The sequence below is a fragment of the Canis lupus genome, chromosome 12 (assembly GCF_003254725.2).
Source record: "Canis lupus dingo isolate Sandy chromosome 12, ASM325472v2, whole genome shotgun sequence".
Lineage (NCBI taxonomy): Eukaryota > Metazoa > Chordata > Mammalia > Carnivora > Canidae > Canis > Canis lupus.
Window position 1 is genome coordinate 72,750,693 of NC_064254.1, and position 18,845 is coordinate 72,769,537.

Below are 18,845 nucleotides of genomic sequence, written 5' to 3' on the forward strand. Positions count from 1 at the left end.
TTAAAAGTGGTGATTTAAAGGTAACCCACCCTGTAAGGCAAGCTGGGTGGACTAAATAAATTCCAAAAACCTTCTTCATAAGATGGGTTGGCCATCATGGAATGAGCTGACCAAAGGTCATCTTTTCCAGATAAATTTCTTGCTCATAAATACAAGCAAAAAATGACACAACCTGTTTTTTTTTTTTTTTTTTTGTCATTTCTAAAATACAAAAACAGGCACCTGGCTGGATCAGTCAGTGGAGCATGTGACCCCTGATCTTGAGGTCTTGAGTTTGAGCTGCATGTTGGACGTAGAGCTAAAAAAAATTAAAATGCAAAAATAGCTCTGAAAGACAAAAAAATAGCAGAAAATGAAAGGAAAATGAAATTCTACTTTCTAGGTTCATCCTGCTTAAAGAACACAAATTACAACAAAATGATTACTTCAGCTTTTATTTTTTAATGAAACATAGACCAATAGTTCCAAGATACAAAATTAACCAGTTCTAAAGTGATTAATAACAGCACACCAATCAATCCTTCCTCAGGGGAACAGTCTCCTCCCTGATGCCCTCCTTAGTCACAATGCAGATTCTGAGTGCATCCCCAGTGTACACATCCCTCTCCGCTGCAGAAATGAAGACGTCTTTCACAAGCCGCATGGCTCTGTCCAAGGACAGCGGGACATGCTCCACATTCTGCATGTTCTTAAAACCAACCTGGTGGGACAGGAAACATGGTTGAGGCATCATGTGACAGTACAAAGGTGGCTCCAGCCTCCCCAATGCCTTCACAAGTCTGGGGACTCATAATGAATAGATCACACACAAATTTAAAATGTCTCTCAACTGAGAAGCTTCCAGAGCTGACTGAAGGTCTCACAAGCAGACTGGTTAGCAGTCCCAGGTCCTGCACCAAGTTCTGCACCAGTTAGCAGTCCCAGTTCTGCACCAAGCTCTCACAACATTCCTAAAGCCTGACAAATATTCACTGAGACAAAGCTCCTGCTCCTGAGAAGCACACATACCATTATACAATATGTTACCATTAAGAGAAAAGAGCCAGGAGAGCCCCAGCAGCTATTAACTAAATCTCCTTTGGCAGAAGACACACTTGAGTATGGGGGCACGAAGGATATAGCAGAGTCAGACGGCAGTGACAACGCAGACCAAGGGTGTGCTGTGCAGAAGCACACCACATGGATGGGAGAGGAGGCAGGTAAGCAATACACACAAGTGACTACACGTTTATGATATATTTCAGAAACACAAGGAAGTAAGTTTGGAGGCAGAAAGGATGCTGGGAAATGCAGACCTGAATTTAGGCAACAGTAACAGAAAAGGAGGCAAATTAAAAATGTACTTGGAAGTTAGAATACAAAATAAGGGGACACAAAAATGGTGAATATGTGGAGAAAAGAATTTTCAAGATGTTCTGGTAAAGGTGGCAAGAGAATTGAAAACACAGACCGAGTATTATAGATACAAGAGGCCTGGAAATCACGAGAGCACAGAAGACACTAAAGCCCTGGGAGAAGGTGAGAGACCACAAGAGAGCCAGCAGAACACAGAGACTGTAGACTGGGGTAGGGAAAATCAGCCACACAAACTCAGCAGGGACATACAAGCAAGCCTCGATTTCTCCACTCTCCTCAGCTGGTGAACGGAACTCAGAGGGAAGCACTCTGTGTTAACGTCATGACCAGCCTGGATGCGGTGTCATTACCTGGTTGTCAAGCAGCGGCTGGAGCATGGCACTTGCTGAGCCTCCAGCCTTGAAGGAGTCTCTCTGGTAGGACCCTACTGGGTCGAAGCTGTACACAGCTCCCTTCCCTGAAAGAATAATACAGTCGCCATAAGGGTGCATCCTGACCATAACCCCAAGCCACAGTAAAACTAAATCTAGTCCAAATGTGACACAAAGTGAACTATGAACTTAGCTAAAATTTTAGCCAAATTTCAGTAAGAAGCATGTTCTGTTATCCTCAGCAGTCTGCTCACCTACCCTCAGAACATGATCAGAGGCACACCTGCCCACTCCTGTCTCATGGTGTTTTTGCCACCCGGAGCTCAGCTCCACGCTCTCATCAAGCTGACATCAGCCATCACCGCCCAGTGGCTCCGATACATATGTGGACAGGAAGCAGTCACATATACTGCTGGTTAGCAGTCACAGGTCCTGGGCTGAGTTCTGCACTAAGCTCTTCACGATGTTCCTCAAAAACGAGTGAGTGTAGTTCTAGCATAGATTTGAGTTTAAAATTCTCCTACTGCTGAATGTGAATAGTCACAAGGAAGATTTACTGTGTTTTTAAACTTAATAGTAAGCATCAACACCATAAAAAACTGTTTTAATAAAGGGGAAATTTTGGAAAAACACAAATGTCACATGCAAAAGGTTAGTTGTGCCTAAGATGTAATCACTTGCTTTGTGCTACCAGATTTAAGAATCACTTTTGCAAAAACAAAACATAAAAAACAGAAACACTAAACCAGAATCTGAATGTACCTATTCTTTTTTAAGATTATATTTATTGGGATCCCTGGGTGGCGCAGCGGTTTAGCGCCTGCCTTTGGCCCAGGGTGGGATCCTGGAGACCCAGGATCGAATCCCATGTCAGGCTCCCGGCGCATGGAGCCTGCTTCTCCCTCTTGCCTGTGTCTCTGCCTCTCTCTCTCTCTCTCTGTGACTATCATAAATAAATAAAAATTAAAAAAAATTTTTTTAAGATTATATTTACTTATTTGAGAGAGAAAGAGTGAGCGAGCACGCACATGTGAATGCGCCCACACATAAGCAGGGGGACGGGCAGAAGAGGCAGCAGACTCACCACAACCTGAGCTGAAGGCAGATGCTTCACCAACTGAGCCCTCCAGGAGCCCCTGAATTCTTAACAAGTCACAGAGCACTAAGAGCAGAAGGATAAATGGGGCTCTGAGGCTCACCTGAAGCATGCACAAACTGCTAGGCCTTGTTAAAGAACAATCTGGCAGTAGAATCTATCAAAGTGTAAAAGTACATACCCTATGACCTAGTAATAATCTCACTTATAAATCAGATCTACCTATGAGAAGGCTTATTCTGCATCTCTTAAAAGAGCAAAAATATACAAACACCCTAAAATCTGTTAGCCCAAACTGGTATGGAAGAGAAAAACGGGACTGCCCCCAGGCCCACAACCACAAGACAACGTAAAATGAAGAGCTCTGTAATATGTACAACACAGTCCTATTTTGTTTAAAAGCATAAGAAAAACATGTATTTGTATAAGGCACACAAAAAAGTATGTAAGATAAACTGCAAACTGCAGTTAGTCATGATTGTGGGACTGGAGGGAAGAGAAGAAGGGAATCACTTCGTGTGCTTCCATACTGGATCTGTTACAGAGCACACCTGCCACTGTAATTTTTTTAAAAACAACTGTGTTTTGGGTGTGAGAAATCATGGGTCATTTATGAGCTAGGACTTAGAAGTGATATAACTGACCTTTTAGCACATCATCCCAGAACTGAAACACCTCAGTAATTAACCTGGGAGATGGGAGATTAAGGACAGTTGTCTCCCTATCCATGGACCTCCGCTACCCCCAGCTGTGTGTGCTTTTCCTGATGCAGAATTACTTACAATTCTCTGCTGAGAAGGCAGCATCTAGGTGCTGAGGCTGCCCAGGGAAGTGTTTTTGTGGGAAAAGTGGGACAAGATCGAGATCCCAGTGGGCAGTTCACGAACTATATATACAGCACAGGAAAAAGGGACAGGAAATACAAAGCGAAAAGAACAATGTATCTCTCAGGAGGCCAACAGGACACAAGTACAACGAGGCCCAAAAGTTTTTACCGAAGGCAGAACTAATCTCAGGAAAACCAAGAGATGTGAGGAAGAGAAGAGTGGGATAAATTGAAGACCAGAGATTCAATGACCTTCCCCCCCCCCCGCCCCCCACCGCTCCCCCCGCCCCCCGCCCCTTAGCAAAGGCAAAACATCAGAGAAGGGCATGAATCTTGACTACAGAGTGCTTTTCCTCATCAAAAATAATTCTTAACCTTAAAAAAAGCAAACTGGCTTCAATGTAAAAATAAAGTCAAAACAAGTCCTAGAAAGAAATAAAGGTAAACCCTCCCTTCTAATAGAAGAGGACACTCAGAGCAGTTAAACACCAACAGATTGGACTGTACGAAATTCTGAAAATTCTGGATACCCAGACACTCCTCAAGATGGGAGACAGAAACATTCTTGGGAGGCATCCACTGCTGACATTACAGAGTTGACACAGTTGGATGGCATTCTTATAATTTTTTAAAAAGACTCATGGAAAAATGGAAAACTGACATACCAGTGCAGACATGGAAATGAGCAAAGGTCAGCACATAGGTCAGTCTCAAAGAAATGAAAAGGTAAATAAACACAAAAAACGCCCAACTTGAGTACACTTATATAAATCAAAACCATAAAGTATTTATTAGGTAAAGATCTCCAAAATGTGTTAATTCTGATAGTGGTAAGGATGCAAAAAACTACCCCAGTGCCCCAGGTAGGAGGGGCACTGGTGACCCTTTCTGAAGGGCAAGCCAGGGGTGGCATCGAAATGCCAAAAATATATATTCTCTGACCCAGCCAACTCAATTTCTGGGAATGTTTTCCAGGGAGGTACACATGGTTGAAGTATACAAAACTGTACAAGACTGTTCAGCATATTGTTTATATTAAGGAAACTGCGTAATGACCTTCAAAGGACAGGCAGGCAAACTATGGCATAGCTACACCCCATGTAAATCAGCCCTGAATCCTGAGGAGTCTGTCTACTCAGGAGCACAGAACAACTCCTTGACAGTACATCCCACCACAGACATTCACATTATATACTCCACTTATTCATCACACCAGCACATGTGACCACCAAGATGCCTAGAAGCATGCTGACCAGAAGTTTAATACTAATTATCTCTGAGATAAGGATTGGGGTGATGACTACTTTACCTCTGTATCTTCCTGTACTCTTTGAAACCTCTACAGTACCATTGTTTTTGTTAAGGAGAAACTAAATTCATTATTAATTTCGTGGAAATATTTTTAAAGCATGACTCTAAGTAGAGTCAAAGGCAGAGGTTAAAGCAGATGGCTACTGAACCTGTGAGCCTCAAGGGCAGCTGTGGACCAAGCGTCCTAAAGACAATCACTGATCCCACTGTCCAAAGTTCACCTGTTGACCCCAGTGTCCTGAAGGACAGTCAGGGACCCAACTACCCTGAAGATCTCAAGAAGGAGCACTGCCCTCCAGGTCTCTGTCTCCTCAAGAGAGCAAAACAGGAAACAAGGTCTCTTGAGACCTTAGTGGAGACTCTGGACTTGGGGGCACCAGGCTTATATGCAGGCTGTGTAAGGGAATGAAACAGAAGCAGCAAATGGAAAACAGACATACCATGCCACCTTTACTCAGATTTTGGCATATCAACCTTCAGTATGAACTGTCAAAAATCAACAGAAATTTGAAGCCTCTGACATAGAAGTCAGGAATAAACAAACCAAATGGGAAAAAAAAAAAGTCTGATAAAATGCAATGCAAAGAACACAAGAAAATGTCAAAGAAAGTACAAAAAATATAACAAGAACATACTTTAAGAAAAAATTTAGGAAGCCAGAGAATAAAAAAAGTTCTTGGGAAGTGAATGACAGCAAAAATAAGAATGTGGCCAAAGGGGCAGCCCAAGCAGCTCAGCGGTTTAGCATGCCTTTGGCCCACGACATAATCCTGGAGGCCCGGGATCGGGTCCCGCATCGGGCTCCCTGCATGGAGCCTGCTTCTCCCTCTGCCTGGGTCTCTGCCTCTCTCTGTCTCTCATGAATCAATAAATAAAATCTTAAAAAAAAAAAAATTGTACCAAAGGTAAGAATCTAAACCTGAGGAAATCTTCAGAGAGGAAGAAAAGGACTAGTGGGCAATATGGCAAGGGGAACATTATAAAGGAAAGATCACAATGCAGGTGGCTGTGGAGACAGTGAGGAGGGAACAGGGGGAAATCTAGAAGACACTCTGTAGAAGGAGCATCATTATAAAATCTCAGAACATTATAAAATCTTAGGATTAGATCCTAAGTCACATAAAAGGTCTCTTGGCTTTGTACACCATGAAAGCAAGGAAATAAACCAAGAAGAGGAAAGAAAGCACAGGTAAAAGCTGGAGTACCTTGGGAACAGACAGGACTGCTTTATGACACACATAAATTGCTCTAAGAAATAAAAACAAATTTAAAGGATAACCAAAGCAGACCAGAGAAGATTTAAAAAGACAATTGGAAATGCCTGAGAGGGACGCCTGGGTGGCTCAGTGGTTGAGCGTCTGCCTTTGGCTCAGGGCATGATCCTGGAGTTCCGGAATCAAGTCCCACATCGGGCTTCCCCACAGGGAGCCTGCTTCTCCTCCTGCCTCTGTCTCTGCCTCTCTCTGTCTCTCATGAATAAATACAAATAAAAAAATCTTAAAAAAAAAAAAAAAAAAAAGGAAAGAAAGAAATGCCTGAGAATACCACCAAAACATTAAAGAACAGGGCTAACTCAAAACACACCCCAGTCTCCCTATCTCTCAGCAAAACTCAAAGGACACCGTTTGTTCTGCTAAATTCAATGGTAGCTATTACAAATGTGACTAAAACATGACTTTATTTATCAGACATTCAAGTCAGACGTAATTTAAGTGAAAAAGTGCCCATGAGCACGCTGGGTATGCAAGCTAATCTGTGGCTAGGATTGAATTACCTTATTAAGGGTAATTTGTTTCTACTGACCATTTCTATGCTTTACACTTACTTTCTTAGTTTTCAAGTAGGTTGAAAGCCTTGAAATACACTGTGTTAACATAACCTGTCTACACGTAAACCACAGTCGATACTATGACTAGAAGGCTCCCAGAGGCCACATATGGGTAAGCTAGTAAGATAGAAGGAAAACAAAGGAAAAGCCAGTGGACTAGAAGAGACAGGGATACAAAGTAGAGTGAGGGGATGAGAGGAGCCGAACTCATTATCCAGAAATGTTCCCTCTCAGGAGATAGATGTATTTCAACATACTATTATCAGCCAGACATTTCTGTAACTTCTTTACTCAATGGACTACTGTAAATGGTGGCACAGATCTGTCCTGAGAGAAAGTACCTGGTTTTTTGGAAGCAACCAAAGGTCAGTCCAAATGAAACCCAGTGAAAACCATCAGTGTCCCTGCACTGGATTAAAACAGGAGGACAGGGGATCCCTGGGTGGCTCAGCAGTTGAGCACCGCCTTCGGCCCAGGGGGTGACTTGGGGTCCTGGAATCGAGTCCCACCTCAGGCTCCCTGCATGGAACCTGCTTCTCCCTCTGCCTGTGTCTCTGCCTCTCTCTGTGTCTCTCATGAATAAATAAAAAAAATCTTTAAAAAAAGAAACACAACAAGAGGACATATCAAGTAACACGACATTTTCTCAGGCCCTTCTCATCGGACTCTGACAGGAAATCAGTGGTGCTTCAGAAAACACTGCAGGGTATGCATACACTTCTTTGAAGGCATCACTTTTCAAAAACTTAAGCAAATATGTTTGTTATGTAGAATCATAATTAAGTCAAGCTTCTCCAAATCAGATCTCTTTCTGAAAGACCGAAATGCTAATTATCTAACTACTGAACTCATACGAGATCTGCAGAAAATAGTAAAATAACAGCCTGCCCAATAGTCCTTATTAGAGCTTTAGTATATAATCTGTGATGTGCCTTCGGATCATCTCTTTCCCTTTTAGCTTCAGTTTCGTATTGCTTTAATTAACAGAAAATAAAACTGTTAGGCAAGATGGTGTTTATGGTTGAAATCTAGATGGAAACACACATCTAAAAAATGCCACCCCCCTCCCTTCATTTTCCAGAAAAAAGAATTCTACCTTCTTCATCCAGTCCCCCAATGATGTTGTAAACGTAGTAGGGAAAGAAGCGCCTTGAGTAGAGGATTGTAGACAGCATCGCAGCAATCGCCCCTGTAGTCATGGTTTTGTTGTTAGAATGCTTATACATCTGCAAGTATTAACAAAACAGGCACGGAGAGGCAAAATATAATACAGACCAGAACCAGCAAAGTAAAGTTAAAGGGTGAACACTTATCTTGGTGAAAGGGTGCCTACTGTTCTTTCATCATCACACACAATACTACCACACCATTCGGGGGGCTATACACATTTTTAAGGGAAAGGAAGTTAAATTTGTCCTCAATTCTCTATTTTCCATGCCACCCTTATCTCAGGAACGGCTCATTCAAGAGCAAATGCCACACATCAGGCATCAGTAGTGCATGGGAGGATGATTTAAGTCCAGCTCTCCTTTACTCTGCCTCTAGACCAGGGCCGCAGCAAACTAGAGCCCGTGGACCAAGTCCAGCTCACCAACTACTTCTGCAAAGAAAGCTGAATCAGATCGGAGTCCTATTTGTTCATTATATATTATCTACCTACATTTGCTGGTGCACTACAACAGCAAAGTAAATGGCCCATAGAGCTGAAAATAATTACTCTCTGGTCAGTTTGCTGACCCTTGACCAGACCCACATACAAGCCCTTCTCTTTGCAAAGTAGATACGTGTGAGAACAGGAGGTATGAGAGCAGAACCCTTACTCTGGGAAATGGTCTTACTCCTTAAAGCATCTATAATGGAGAACTGAAGTATCCAAAGCAAATCTCATTGTGATTTTGAAACCTAGATTTACTGCACTCTTAGGGAATTCTAAATTATCCGAGAAATTCTAAAAAAATTACAAACATAAATTTAAGTTCACCAATTTATCACCCACAAAGCAAGCATCTCTAAAGATTTACCTAAGAATATAGGGCAAAATAACAAGTCAAAATACTGAAAACAGATTAGGAAAAAATCTTCATTTCATTTCAAAACCAAGCATCAACATTTTAATCACCACACCATTTATGTAATAATGTATGAAAGAAAAATTTCAAGGATGGTATGATTAAATTGAATTCACTGTTCCTTGTTATATTTTATTAACACAATGCTTACTCTGCTAGTCATGTATACCAGGAAACATATAAATACGTCAATAAATGTATGCCAATGAAGCTTTCAGTGTAAAAATTTCAAATAACAATAAAACATTGAATGAAATAATTTCTATATTCTAATGAGCTATTTCAAATTTTTTCAAAACCAGATATTAAACTTATTACATACTCTAGTACCTATGACATCATTCATAAGTGCATATAATCTCAAATGTTATTCACAAATAGGCAAAGACAGGATGTGATTATAGCTAAGTTCTTCACACATCAGGTGGCCTTACCAACTTATAAAAATTGGGACACATATCCTACAAAATTAAATCCTACTCCAGCCCAAATCTTGTTTGCCAGCTAAGAAGAGTATTTACTATTACGGATAAAATCCATTTTAATTTAAAGATTTACTTTAGAGAAAAAGAGCATGGACACACACTTGGGGGGGAAGGTATGGGGAGAAAAAACTCCAGCAGACACCGTGCTGAGCACACAGCCTGACATGGGGCTCCACCTCGCAACCCTGAGATGACGACCTGAGCTGAAACCAAGAGTCAGACACTTAACCAACTGACCTACTCAGGTGCCCCTAAAACCCATTTTAATACAGTCTAAATTATTCCTGGTCTACTCTCCTTGAAATTATTTGAAGTTACATACTGCTTAATATACACAGGTCCTAATAAAAATCCAGACATGCATTTGCTTTCATTAAGTCAGTATTCCTTTGTTCTTCATTCCTACCCATCACACACAAAATACATGCAGGCAGGGACACTGTCAGCCTCTCTAAAACCTGCAGAACAGGTTAGAATGGCTCATTCTCTCACTTCCCCCTCGGACCACCCTTTCCTACTGTTTCACCCCCACCTATCACGTGTCACAACTTCTTCAGCTGGCAGTCAACTAAAACCAATCAAGGAATCAGGTGAGGACAGCTTAGATGGTATCTTTCATCCAAACTCCTGCCACATCTACTCCTGTTTCTGCTTATGCATCCTGTCAACTAAGAATTCAACGTTGGAAGGAGGGAAAGCATGTCAGCTGATGGTATCCAAAACCAAGCACCCGTCTACAAGCTTGCCTCCACCACAGAATTTTTGTTTTTGAAGGAAGATTATCTTCAGGAGAAACCCTTCCCAGGCTACCTTGGAAAAGGTAGAGAATCTTTATATCGTACAGAGATTTTAAGAAAGGGAATATCCTGCAGTTTCACATTATGCTACTTTCACGTGTCTATATTAAGTTTCTTTTCATTTCTAGAATAGACTGTAATTTCACCTGCTAACCTAGAGCTTCTCCAAGTATTCTGAACAACAGTCCTGTCGTATGCTTCAATCAATCAAAGAAATTGTTATTAACTTTACACAAAAGTGTCTACCTTTAGTCTTGCTTCAATAATCTTTGTCAGGGTGAGACAGTCTCCATGAAAACCGCTGCATCCAATAACTGTTTTGTCTGTTCTGTAAAAAGCATATTTCAGGAAACTGAGCTGGTTAGACAGTAAAATAAAACACGCTTTGGGCAATTTTAAATTTAAAATTCCTATTTCCATTATTCACCAAATGGTACTGCGACCAGTTAGACCCGTTGGAGGGGTGGGGTAATCATCTTATTCCCTACAATAAATAAATTGTGGGTGGATCAAGGACTTAGAGACAAATGAAAGAATGGCCTAAAGAAAACACAGGTGGTACAATCTTGGGTTGAGAGCCACCTATTTAAATATGATACATTCAGTATCTACACAGAATAGCTTCATCAACCTATGTACCAATATAAAACTTTTTTTTTTTTTTTTTTTTAATTCATGATAGTCACACACAGAGATCAAGAGAGAGAGGCAGAGACACAGGCGGAGGGAGAAGCAGGCTCCATGCACCGGGAGCCCGACGTGGGATTCGATCCTAGGTCTCCAGGATCACGCCCTGGGCCAAAGGCAGGCGCCAAACCGCTGCGCCACCCAGGGATCCCCAAATTAAAACTTTTTAAAAAAGATTTATTTACTTGAGAGAAAGAGAGAAAGACACACACACACATGCACAAGTGAGCATCCGTGTGCCCAAGCAGGAGGGGCAAGAGTGGGAAAGAGAATTTCCAGCAGACTCTCCACTATATGGAGCCCTCCACAGGGCTAGCTCTCATGACCCCGAGATCATGACCTGAGCCAAGACCAAGAGTTGGGACACTCAACTGAATGAGCCCCTAAGCAACTCCCAAATTAAAACATGGAGAAAAATATGATAAAGAAAAAAATCATAGATTTGATCAAAGTCTAATGTTAATTTCCTTAGTCTGAAAGGGCTTCTATAAATATCAAATGCATCGACACAGTGTCTCACTGGATGTAATGTATAGCATGGGGACTACAGTTAATAATACTGTATCGAGTATTTCAGTTGCCAGAGATCTTAAAAGTCCTCAACAACAAAAATGTGTAATTATGTATGGTGACAGATATTAACTGGCCTTACTGTGATCATTTGCAATATACATAATCATTATATTGTATACCAGAAACCAGTCATGTCAATTATATCTCAACTAAAAAAAAAAAACAAAAAACAACCTCAAACAGAAAGATTGGTATAGTTACAGGAGTCACATAAAAAAGAGACAGAAGTCACCATAAACATATGAAAAGTGCCTTCATGTTGTTCACAAATCCAAATCTACACAGGAGATTATTTCAACCTATTAGACTGGTTAATAATACATAACGCTGCTGAGGTTGTGGAAAATGGTACTCTTAATAAATAACTGGGCAAGAATATACAGCAGTTTAACTTTTTAGAAGGGTCATTTGGCTGTATCCAGTAAAAGTTTAAGTGAACATTACTTTTACTCAATAATTCCACTGCTAGAAGTTCTACCTGTAAATATATTCAAGTAAGTTTGCAAAGATATATACTACAGGCTTACTTGTGAAAGTATACATGTTATGCTAATGACTCTTCAAAACAAAGCAAAAAAAGGTAACTTAAATGCCCACCATTGGGGAACTGATTAAATTTTGATAGAGTTAAACAAATTTAACCAGGTCTCAAAGATTCCTAAACTTTAATATCAATCTATAAGGAAACCTACACCAATCTCATCAAGAAATGTAGCAGAGGTCACAAGATAAACCCTTCCTTTCAGAAATTTACACAAACCATACCTGTCCAGGTAGGGAGACCACTAAGACACCTCTGGGGGCATCACCAGCATTTCCCCGACTATCCCTATAACCAATCTCACTGCACTGAGTTAAAGAGCTCCAATCTCCCATAAGGCTGCAGCACCTTTACTACCAAGATGGGTGAATAATACCAATAGAATAAGACAAAATGTTGGAGCTTTAGGATGCTTTATACCAAATACTCAGATATATCAATGGAAAGGGAGTATGCATGCAAAGAATAAAGACTAAATGTAGAGTCTCAAACAGGTGGGGAAGAGGCAGGTTTGGGTCTAAGTCAGCCCCAAAGGGCTTGGTGTACATAGGCGGCTTCAACCCTATGTGTGGTTTAGTGCTGAAGATGGATAAGAAGGACATAGGAAGTTGTTAATGTTCTCTCTATCCATCTATATGCCTACAGTTATTTCATAAGAAGAAAGAAGAATGGGGGACAGCCCGGTGGGTCAGCGGTTTAGCGCCGCCTTCAGTCCAGGGCCTGATCCTGGAGACCTGGGATCCAGTCCCACATCAGGCTCCCTGCATGGAGCCTGCCTGCCTGCCTGCCTCCCTCCCTGTGTCTCTCATGAATAAATAAAAAAAAAAATCTTAAAAAAAAAAAAAAAAAGAAGAAAGAACAGGTATTCCCTTCAGCAACACATACATTAAAGTAGAACATTATGAAGATGAGCAGAACCTTGTAGGAGAATGGTTATTTGTAGTTATAGTCCTCAATTTTATCTGTGACATTTACTACTTTCAAATTATAAAACATCTTAGAAGAAGAAAAAAGGTAGTATCCACGCACTAAGAATTAGAGAGGAGAAAGGAATACTGAAAGATGGAAAAGCACATGAAGAGGAGCGCCTGGTGGCTCAGTCAGTGAAGTGTCTGCCTTCGGCTCAAGTCATGATCCCAGGGTCCTGGACTGAGTCCCATACCTGGCGTCCTGCTCAGCGGGGAGTCTTCTCCCTCTCCCCTTCCTGTGCGTGTGCACACATACTCTAATAAATAAATAAGATCTTAGATTTTTTTAAAAAAGTACACGAAGAGAACTGGGACGATGACGACAAACAAACATCAGCTGTTCTCTAGAGTAGGGTGTGGGCCAGCTCGACAAGGAAAGGTGGAGCCCTCCTCCTTACAACACAAGGTCCTTGAACCTCGTCAATTCATTCCTATTACAATTCAGGCTTAAATAGGCTCTTTGTGGACTGAGGAATTAACCACCCTTTGTAACTGTTTCCAAAAATCTTTAGTTACAAACCACTGCTCATCAGTGCAGATTTCATTTTCACGTCTTAGAAAAAATATAGCTAGCCCATTATGACTGTGGCTTTTTTTTTTTTTACCCAAAACATTTAATTTAACCATAACCTAAGCAGCTATACCTATGAGCTTTAACCCTAACATTAAACATGCAATGGATTAACAGAAAAAAGAATACAAAGCTATATGATAAAATAATTACAGTAAACGCTAACAGCAAGAGCCATGTGATAGCATAGAGGTATTCACTACAAAATTCTTTTACCTTTCTTATGTATTTGAAAATGTTCATGATAAAACATTAAGGTAAAAATATTTCCTGCTAGTACAGCAAATATCATTAAGACTGCATATTGAATTATTAGGAAATACTAATTCAGAAAACAGTTTTCTAAGAAAAATGCAAACTAAGCTCCAAATATGCAATCTAAAAACTCATTAAACAAATTGTTTAGAAGTGGAATCTCTTACAGCATGAAATCATCACAAGGCACTAAGAAATGTGACCCTAGAAATATTTACTTACAATTTATAACACTTGGGGCTATCCCGGGTGTGAATTGAAAACCCTTCACTCAATCGAGTGTCAGAAGCAACAATTGAAAAATCTTCTCCAGCGATTGCCAATACAGTACTGAGGGAAAAATAAAGGAGACACAAAAATTAATGAATATTTGTGGATGGCAATAGCATCTCTCTCTAGAGAACAGTCCATAGCATATGTTGAGACAAAACCCAATAGCTTTGACCAAGAGTAGGGCTCAGATGAACAATCAAAGGGAAATGATTCCTGGCTACAAGTTGTCCGGGGGAAAAAATGTAGGTACTTCCTAAAAAACACAAGCCTAAATCAGAGCAAAGGTCACTAGGCAGAAGGTAACCAGAAAAACCACTGAATTATCATATCATTATCAAAAATGAAATACCAACCTTGAGCAAGATACTGATATCACAAAACAGGGCCATAACCCCTGCCAAGGGGATCAGGTATAGACACCACAAATCAAGTTTTCTGTGCTCAAAGAAGGGTTTAATGTTTTTCATGTCTTCATATCCAAGCCCTTATCTACCACTCAGTAAACACCCAAATATCTTGGAAATGAACAAAGAACAAACCTTTTCTTTTGTGACTGTATAATTTATGCTGTGTTCTGAAAAGGTCTAAAGCATGAATTCCCAGAGTAGTTTAATTCTGGATCTAATTCTGGATCTCTCACTCACCAGGTAGGAGACCCTGGGTAAGCTGTTTAATTTCTCCAGGCCTCAATGTCTTCATATATAGATCAGAGATCCTAACAGTAACTACCCTTACTAGGATTTTGCAAGAACTAAATGCACTAAGAACTGTAAAGCCCTTTTACTTTGCCAAAGGACATAACTGATCCTGCAATGTAAGCTATGATCACGTGGCTTACATGTGAGAACCTGGGCTCGGGGTTTACTGGACCTGTCCTTGCCACTTCCTAGCTCTGTGACCACAAATAATCCACCTTCTCATTGCTGGTAATACCAGTTCCTGTGTTAAGAGGATGACTGACTGTCGAATGACACAAACCACAAAAGTACCTAGCACAGCACTAAGAAAGAAGTACTAAGAAATAGAATATAAGCACTAAGAAAACATTATCCATTATTTTTACTAAGGTGGGACGTGCACTAAAGCTCTGAACTACAAAAGGATGGCATTCCAAATATGGACAATGGATAAAGAGAGTCAGGTAATGATCAAAATAACACAAACAACTTATTAGGGTGTTTCTTTGTGTGTAAGCTAGTGGAGGAACATAAAGCTTATGCAGTGGACAGGGGTCTGACCTCAGAAAATCCCACACTAAAGACTGTGAAATGAGATCAGCTCCATATACACATGCAGCAGAGTTTTAAGAAGACTGCCGTGACAATAACACACAATATGGGAAATGGCATCAAAGCACTGTTCCAAAAAGATTAATGCAGCAGTGAGGTAGCGGGGTGAACTGGAAGAAACCGGGATACTGGGGAACATGAACGCACGAATCGTGCAAGTCTTCGTCACTACCAAAAGCAGCAGAAGCACGAAGAGCCAACTGTGATGTCCAGGATTTCACACGCGGTTGGGTAGCTGATGGATAATTCTGAGCAAGAAGGAAAGATGACTGAGGATCAGCTTGATTTTTGTTCTAGTACCTCGAGTTACGGGGACAGAAGAAAATCCAGGTAGAAATGTTTCATTTAAGAAGCTGGAAAAGAGGGACTGGGGAGAGGTAAACCTGGAGAAACACATTCGGGAATCATCCTACCCCGAATGAGACGTGAGAATGTTAATGGGGTTTAGCTACATTTAAAAGAGACAGAGTAGAAGATGGGGAACCGAGCCTTGTTTTGCAGAGACAAAGGCTGCCCGAGAGCCGGCAGCAATAAGCGCTAGAGAAAAAGGAGAAAAGACTGGAAAAAAGTGACTTGATGATCACAGGATCGTAAGCTGGATCGCAAGGAGCTGGAGCGGCAGGTACGGAGTCCCCAGCACCCCGCAGCCTCCTGCTTTGTAACCGCCTCACGATGGGCCAGCAGCCCGCCCGGGACGCGGGGTCAGAACCCGCGCCCGGCTCAGCCTCCAGCTGCCGTGCCCGGAGCGGCCCAACCTCTAAGAGCCCCGGCCCGTCCGTGAAAACGGAGCGAATGCCATCTAGCAGTCGTTCTGGAAATTAAAAAAAAAGAGAGAGAACTGCTTACAAGGTAGGGAACGCGTCCCTACGGGTTCCCCGTCTACACCGTGAGAGCCGGGGGCACCGACCGCTGGGTCCCCCCCGAACGCCGGCGCCGGCCCCGGAGGACGGCCCGCCCCGCCCCCGCCGCCGCTCTCCCGGCAGAGCCCCGGCTCCCACGCCGACCCCCGCGCCGAGCGGCCCAGGCGCTCCGGGGCTCACCCTCCGTTGAAGGCGTAGGGCGAGAAGCGCAGCTGCTGGGGGCCCGCGGCGCCGTCGGGCTCCATCGCCAAGTCTCGGCCGGGTCCCCAGCCCCGCGCGGCGGTCGACAGCATCGCGGCGGCGGCGGCTGCTGTCTCACGGCGAGATGGCGCCGGCCGGAAGTCCTCGCGCTTCCGGCTTCCGGCTTCCGGCTTCCGGCGGCGCGCCTTCCGGCCGCTCTGTCTCGCGCCTGTCGTTGCTCCTCTGGATAGCCGGGCGCCCCCTATTCCGAGGAGGCCGACTCGTTGTTTTTCCTAAGGACGGTTTTTCTTTCCTGAAGAATCGTTCGAATTCACGCCTGATGGACAAGGAATTTAAAGTCTGACCACACACAAAACAATTGACCGTGGATGGACCAGGATGGACCGTGGATGGGCCGTGAATGAACTGTGGATAAACCCTGGATGGACCAGGATGGACCGTGGATGGACCGTGATGGCCCATGAGTGGATTGTGGATAAACCCTGGATGGACCGGGATGGACCAGGATGGACCTGGATGGACCGGGATGGACCTGGATGGACCAAGATGGACCTGGATGGACCGGGATGGACCAGGATGGACCGAGATGGACCGTGATGGTCCATGAGTGGATTGTGGATAAACCCTGGATGGACCCTGGATGGACCAGAATGGACCTAGATGGACCGTGATGGACCGTGGATGGACCGTGATGGACCACGATGGACCAGGATGGACCGTGATGGACCACGATGGACCGTGATGGACCGTGATGGACCACGATGGACCTGGATGGACCGTGGATGGACCGTGGATGGACCGGGATGGACCGTGGATGGACTATGGTGGACCGTGGATGGACCGTGATGGACCGTGGATGGACTGGGATGGACTATGGTGGACCGTGGATGGACCGTGATGGACGATGGTGGACTGTGGATGGACTGTGGATGGACCGTGATGGACCGCGATGGACCGTGAATGGACTGTAGATAGACCCTGATGGGCCGTGGACGGACCGTGACCATCCGTGGATGGACTATGATGGATCTTGAGTGGACCTTGGCCATACCATGGATGGACTGCGGCCCGACCCTGAGTGGACCATGGCTGGGCCGTAAGTGGACCATGGATGGACCCTGAAGGACTGTGATGGACCCTGGATGGACTGTGGGAGATTTCCTCATGTTTCACCATCTTTTAATCTCCAGATGTGTTTATGCACTTCCTTATAGAAATATTATAATTTTAGGAGCTTAAAAATATCATCTCAAACAACAAGCAAAGAAGCAATTGGCTCCTATAGGATGGACTACCCGATAACATGTGTGTGATTTGGGGACCAGAAAAGATTTTTGAAAAGTACTTGTTTTAACAGTTTCCCCATGTTTTACTGTAAACAAAGGATAAAACAGGATTTTCATTATTGGTTATGGACAGAAAATCATACTTATTCTGAATCTGTTCTGTCCTGAATACAAATGGGTATAAAACATTCTTTATCCCTAAGGAGTTCACAACCTTACTGATATGTATAATAGAGTTGACCCTTGAACAACACAGGTTGGAACTGCACAGGTCCACTTACATGCAGATTTTTTCCCCAATAAATACAGTACTGTAAATGTATTTTATAATTTTAATTTTTTCTCCACCTCAATGATAATACAGCATATAATACATATAACATACACAATATGTGTCAATCGTCTGTTCACGATATCAGCAAAGCTTCCAGTCAACAAAAGGCTGAATGGAGTCAAAGGTTCTACGTGGATTTTCATCTCTGGGGAGGTTCGAGTTTCTAACCCCTGCATCGTTCAAGGGCTAACACTACGAAGGAAGTGGATTACTGTACAATATATGAATGTGCTTATATGGACCGTAGGGGAGACGGAGATACCCTGGGGTCCCACGCATGAGGACGTGAACAGAGTAAGAAAAAACTACTGATACCCTTGAAGCCACCTTGGCTCCCCCGGCCCATCTGGTATCCCTTACGCTTCGGCAAGCAGCCTTAGCCCACATGAGTAGCCTTTCTGTGTGTATCTGTGCCCCGTGCATGCTTTCCTGGGAGGAGCAGGGCACCTCCGACGGCAGGAAACAAACCAGACTCTCTTGCACAAGTCTGGCCCCTAAGGAACCAGACCCCGGTCCAATCCCGAGCACTGTGATGACGCTGGAGGCGGCACCAGGAGTCCGCACCTCATCAAGGAGTTAGGGACCGCTGCACTCCTACTCATTGGCTGCCCTAAACTCCCTTGGGAGCCCGGGGCCAGGCAGAAACCCTGGAGGTGGCCTCGGACCGGAGTCGGCCTCCTGCTGAAGCTCCCGTTCCTTTCCACTCTCTGCAGTATCGGCTTTCCCAGGGAGGGAGCCGAGCTTGGGGTTCCGTCCTAGTCTGCGGCACGGGTGAGAAGGCCGTGGCACAAGCCCAGCGGACCGCAGTCTAAGCCAGGCTGTTTTCCTCCTATCTTCGTGTCCGGGGCTCTCAGGCCCCGAGGGCGTC

General features: G+C 43.3%; 1 protein-coding gene across 1 annotated transcript; it reads right to left on the minus strand.

Moving 5' to 3' along the window:
* Nucleotides 1-418: 418 nt before the first annotated feature.
* On the minus strand, nucleotides 419-16,513 carry PSMB1 (proteasome 20S subunit beta 1). Its single transcript, XM_025444357.3, has 6 exons — nucleotides 16,337-16,513; nucleotides 13,957-14,064; nucleotides 10,386-10,467; nucleotides 7,885-8,014; nucleotides 1,707-1,813; nucleotides 419-700 (listed from the first exon to the last, which is right to left on the minus strand). Exons 1-6 carry the CDS (start codon nucleotides 16,447-16,449, stop codon nucleotides 515-517), a joined length of 726 nt encoding a protein of 241 aa, XP_025300142.1. The 5' UTR covers nucleotides 16,450-16,513; the 3' UTR covers nucleotides 419-514.
* Between the last annotated feature and the right edge of the window lie 2,332 nt (nucleotides 16,514-18,845).

Excerpts from the sequence above, each read along its gene's own strand:
- PSMB1 (XM_025444357.3), bottom strand. The coding sequence starts at position 16,449 with ATGCTGTCGACCGCCGCGCGGGGCTGGGGACCCGGCCGAGACTTGGCG. Across the intron at positions 10,468-13,956 it reads AGCCCCAAGTGTTATAAATT|AACAGACAAAACAGTTATTG; the intron begins GTAAGTAAATAT and ends TGCTTTTTACAG. Across the intron at positions 8,015-10,385 it reads TTATTGAAGCAAGACTAAAG|ATGTATAAGCATTCTAACAA; the intron begins GTAGACACTTTT and ends TAATACTTGCAG.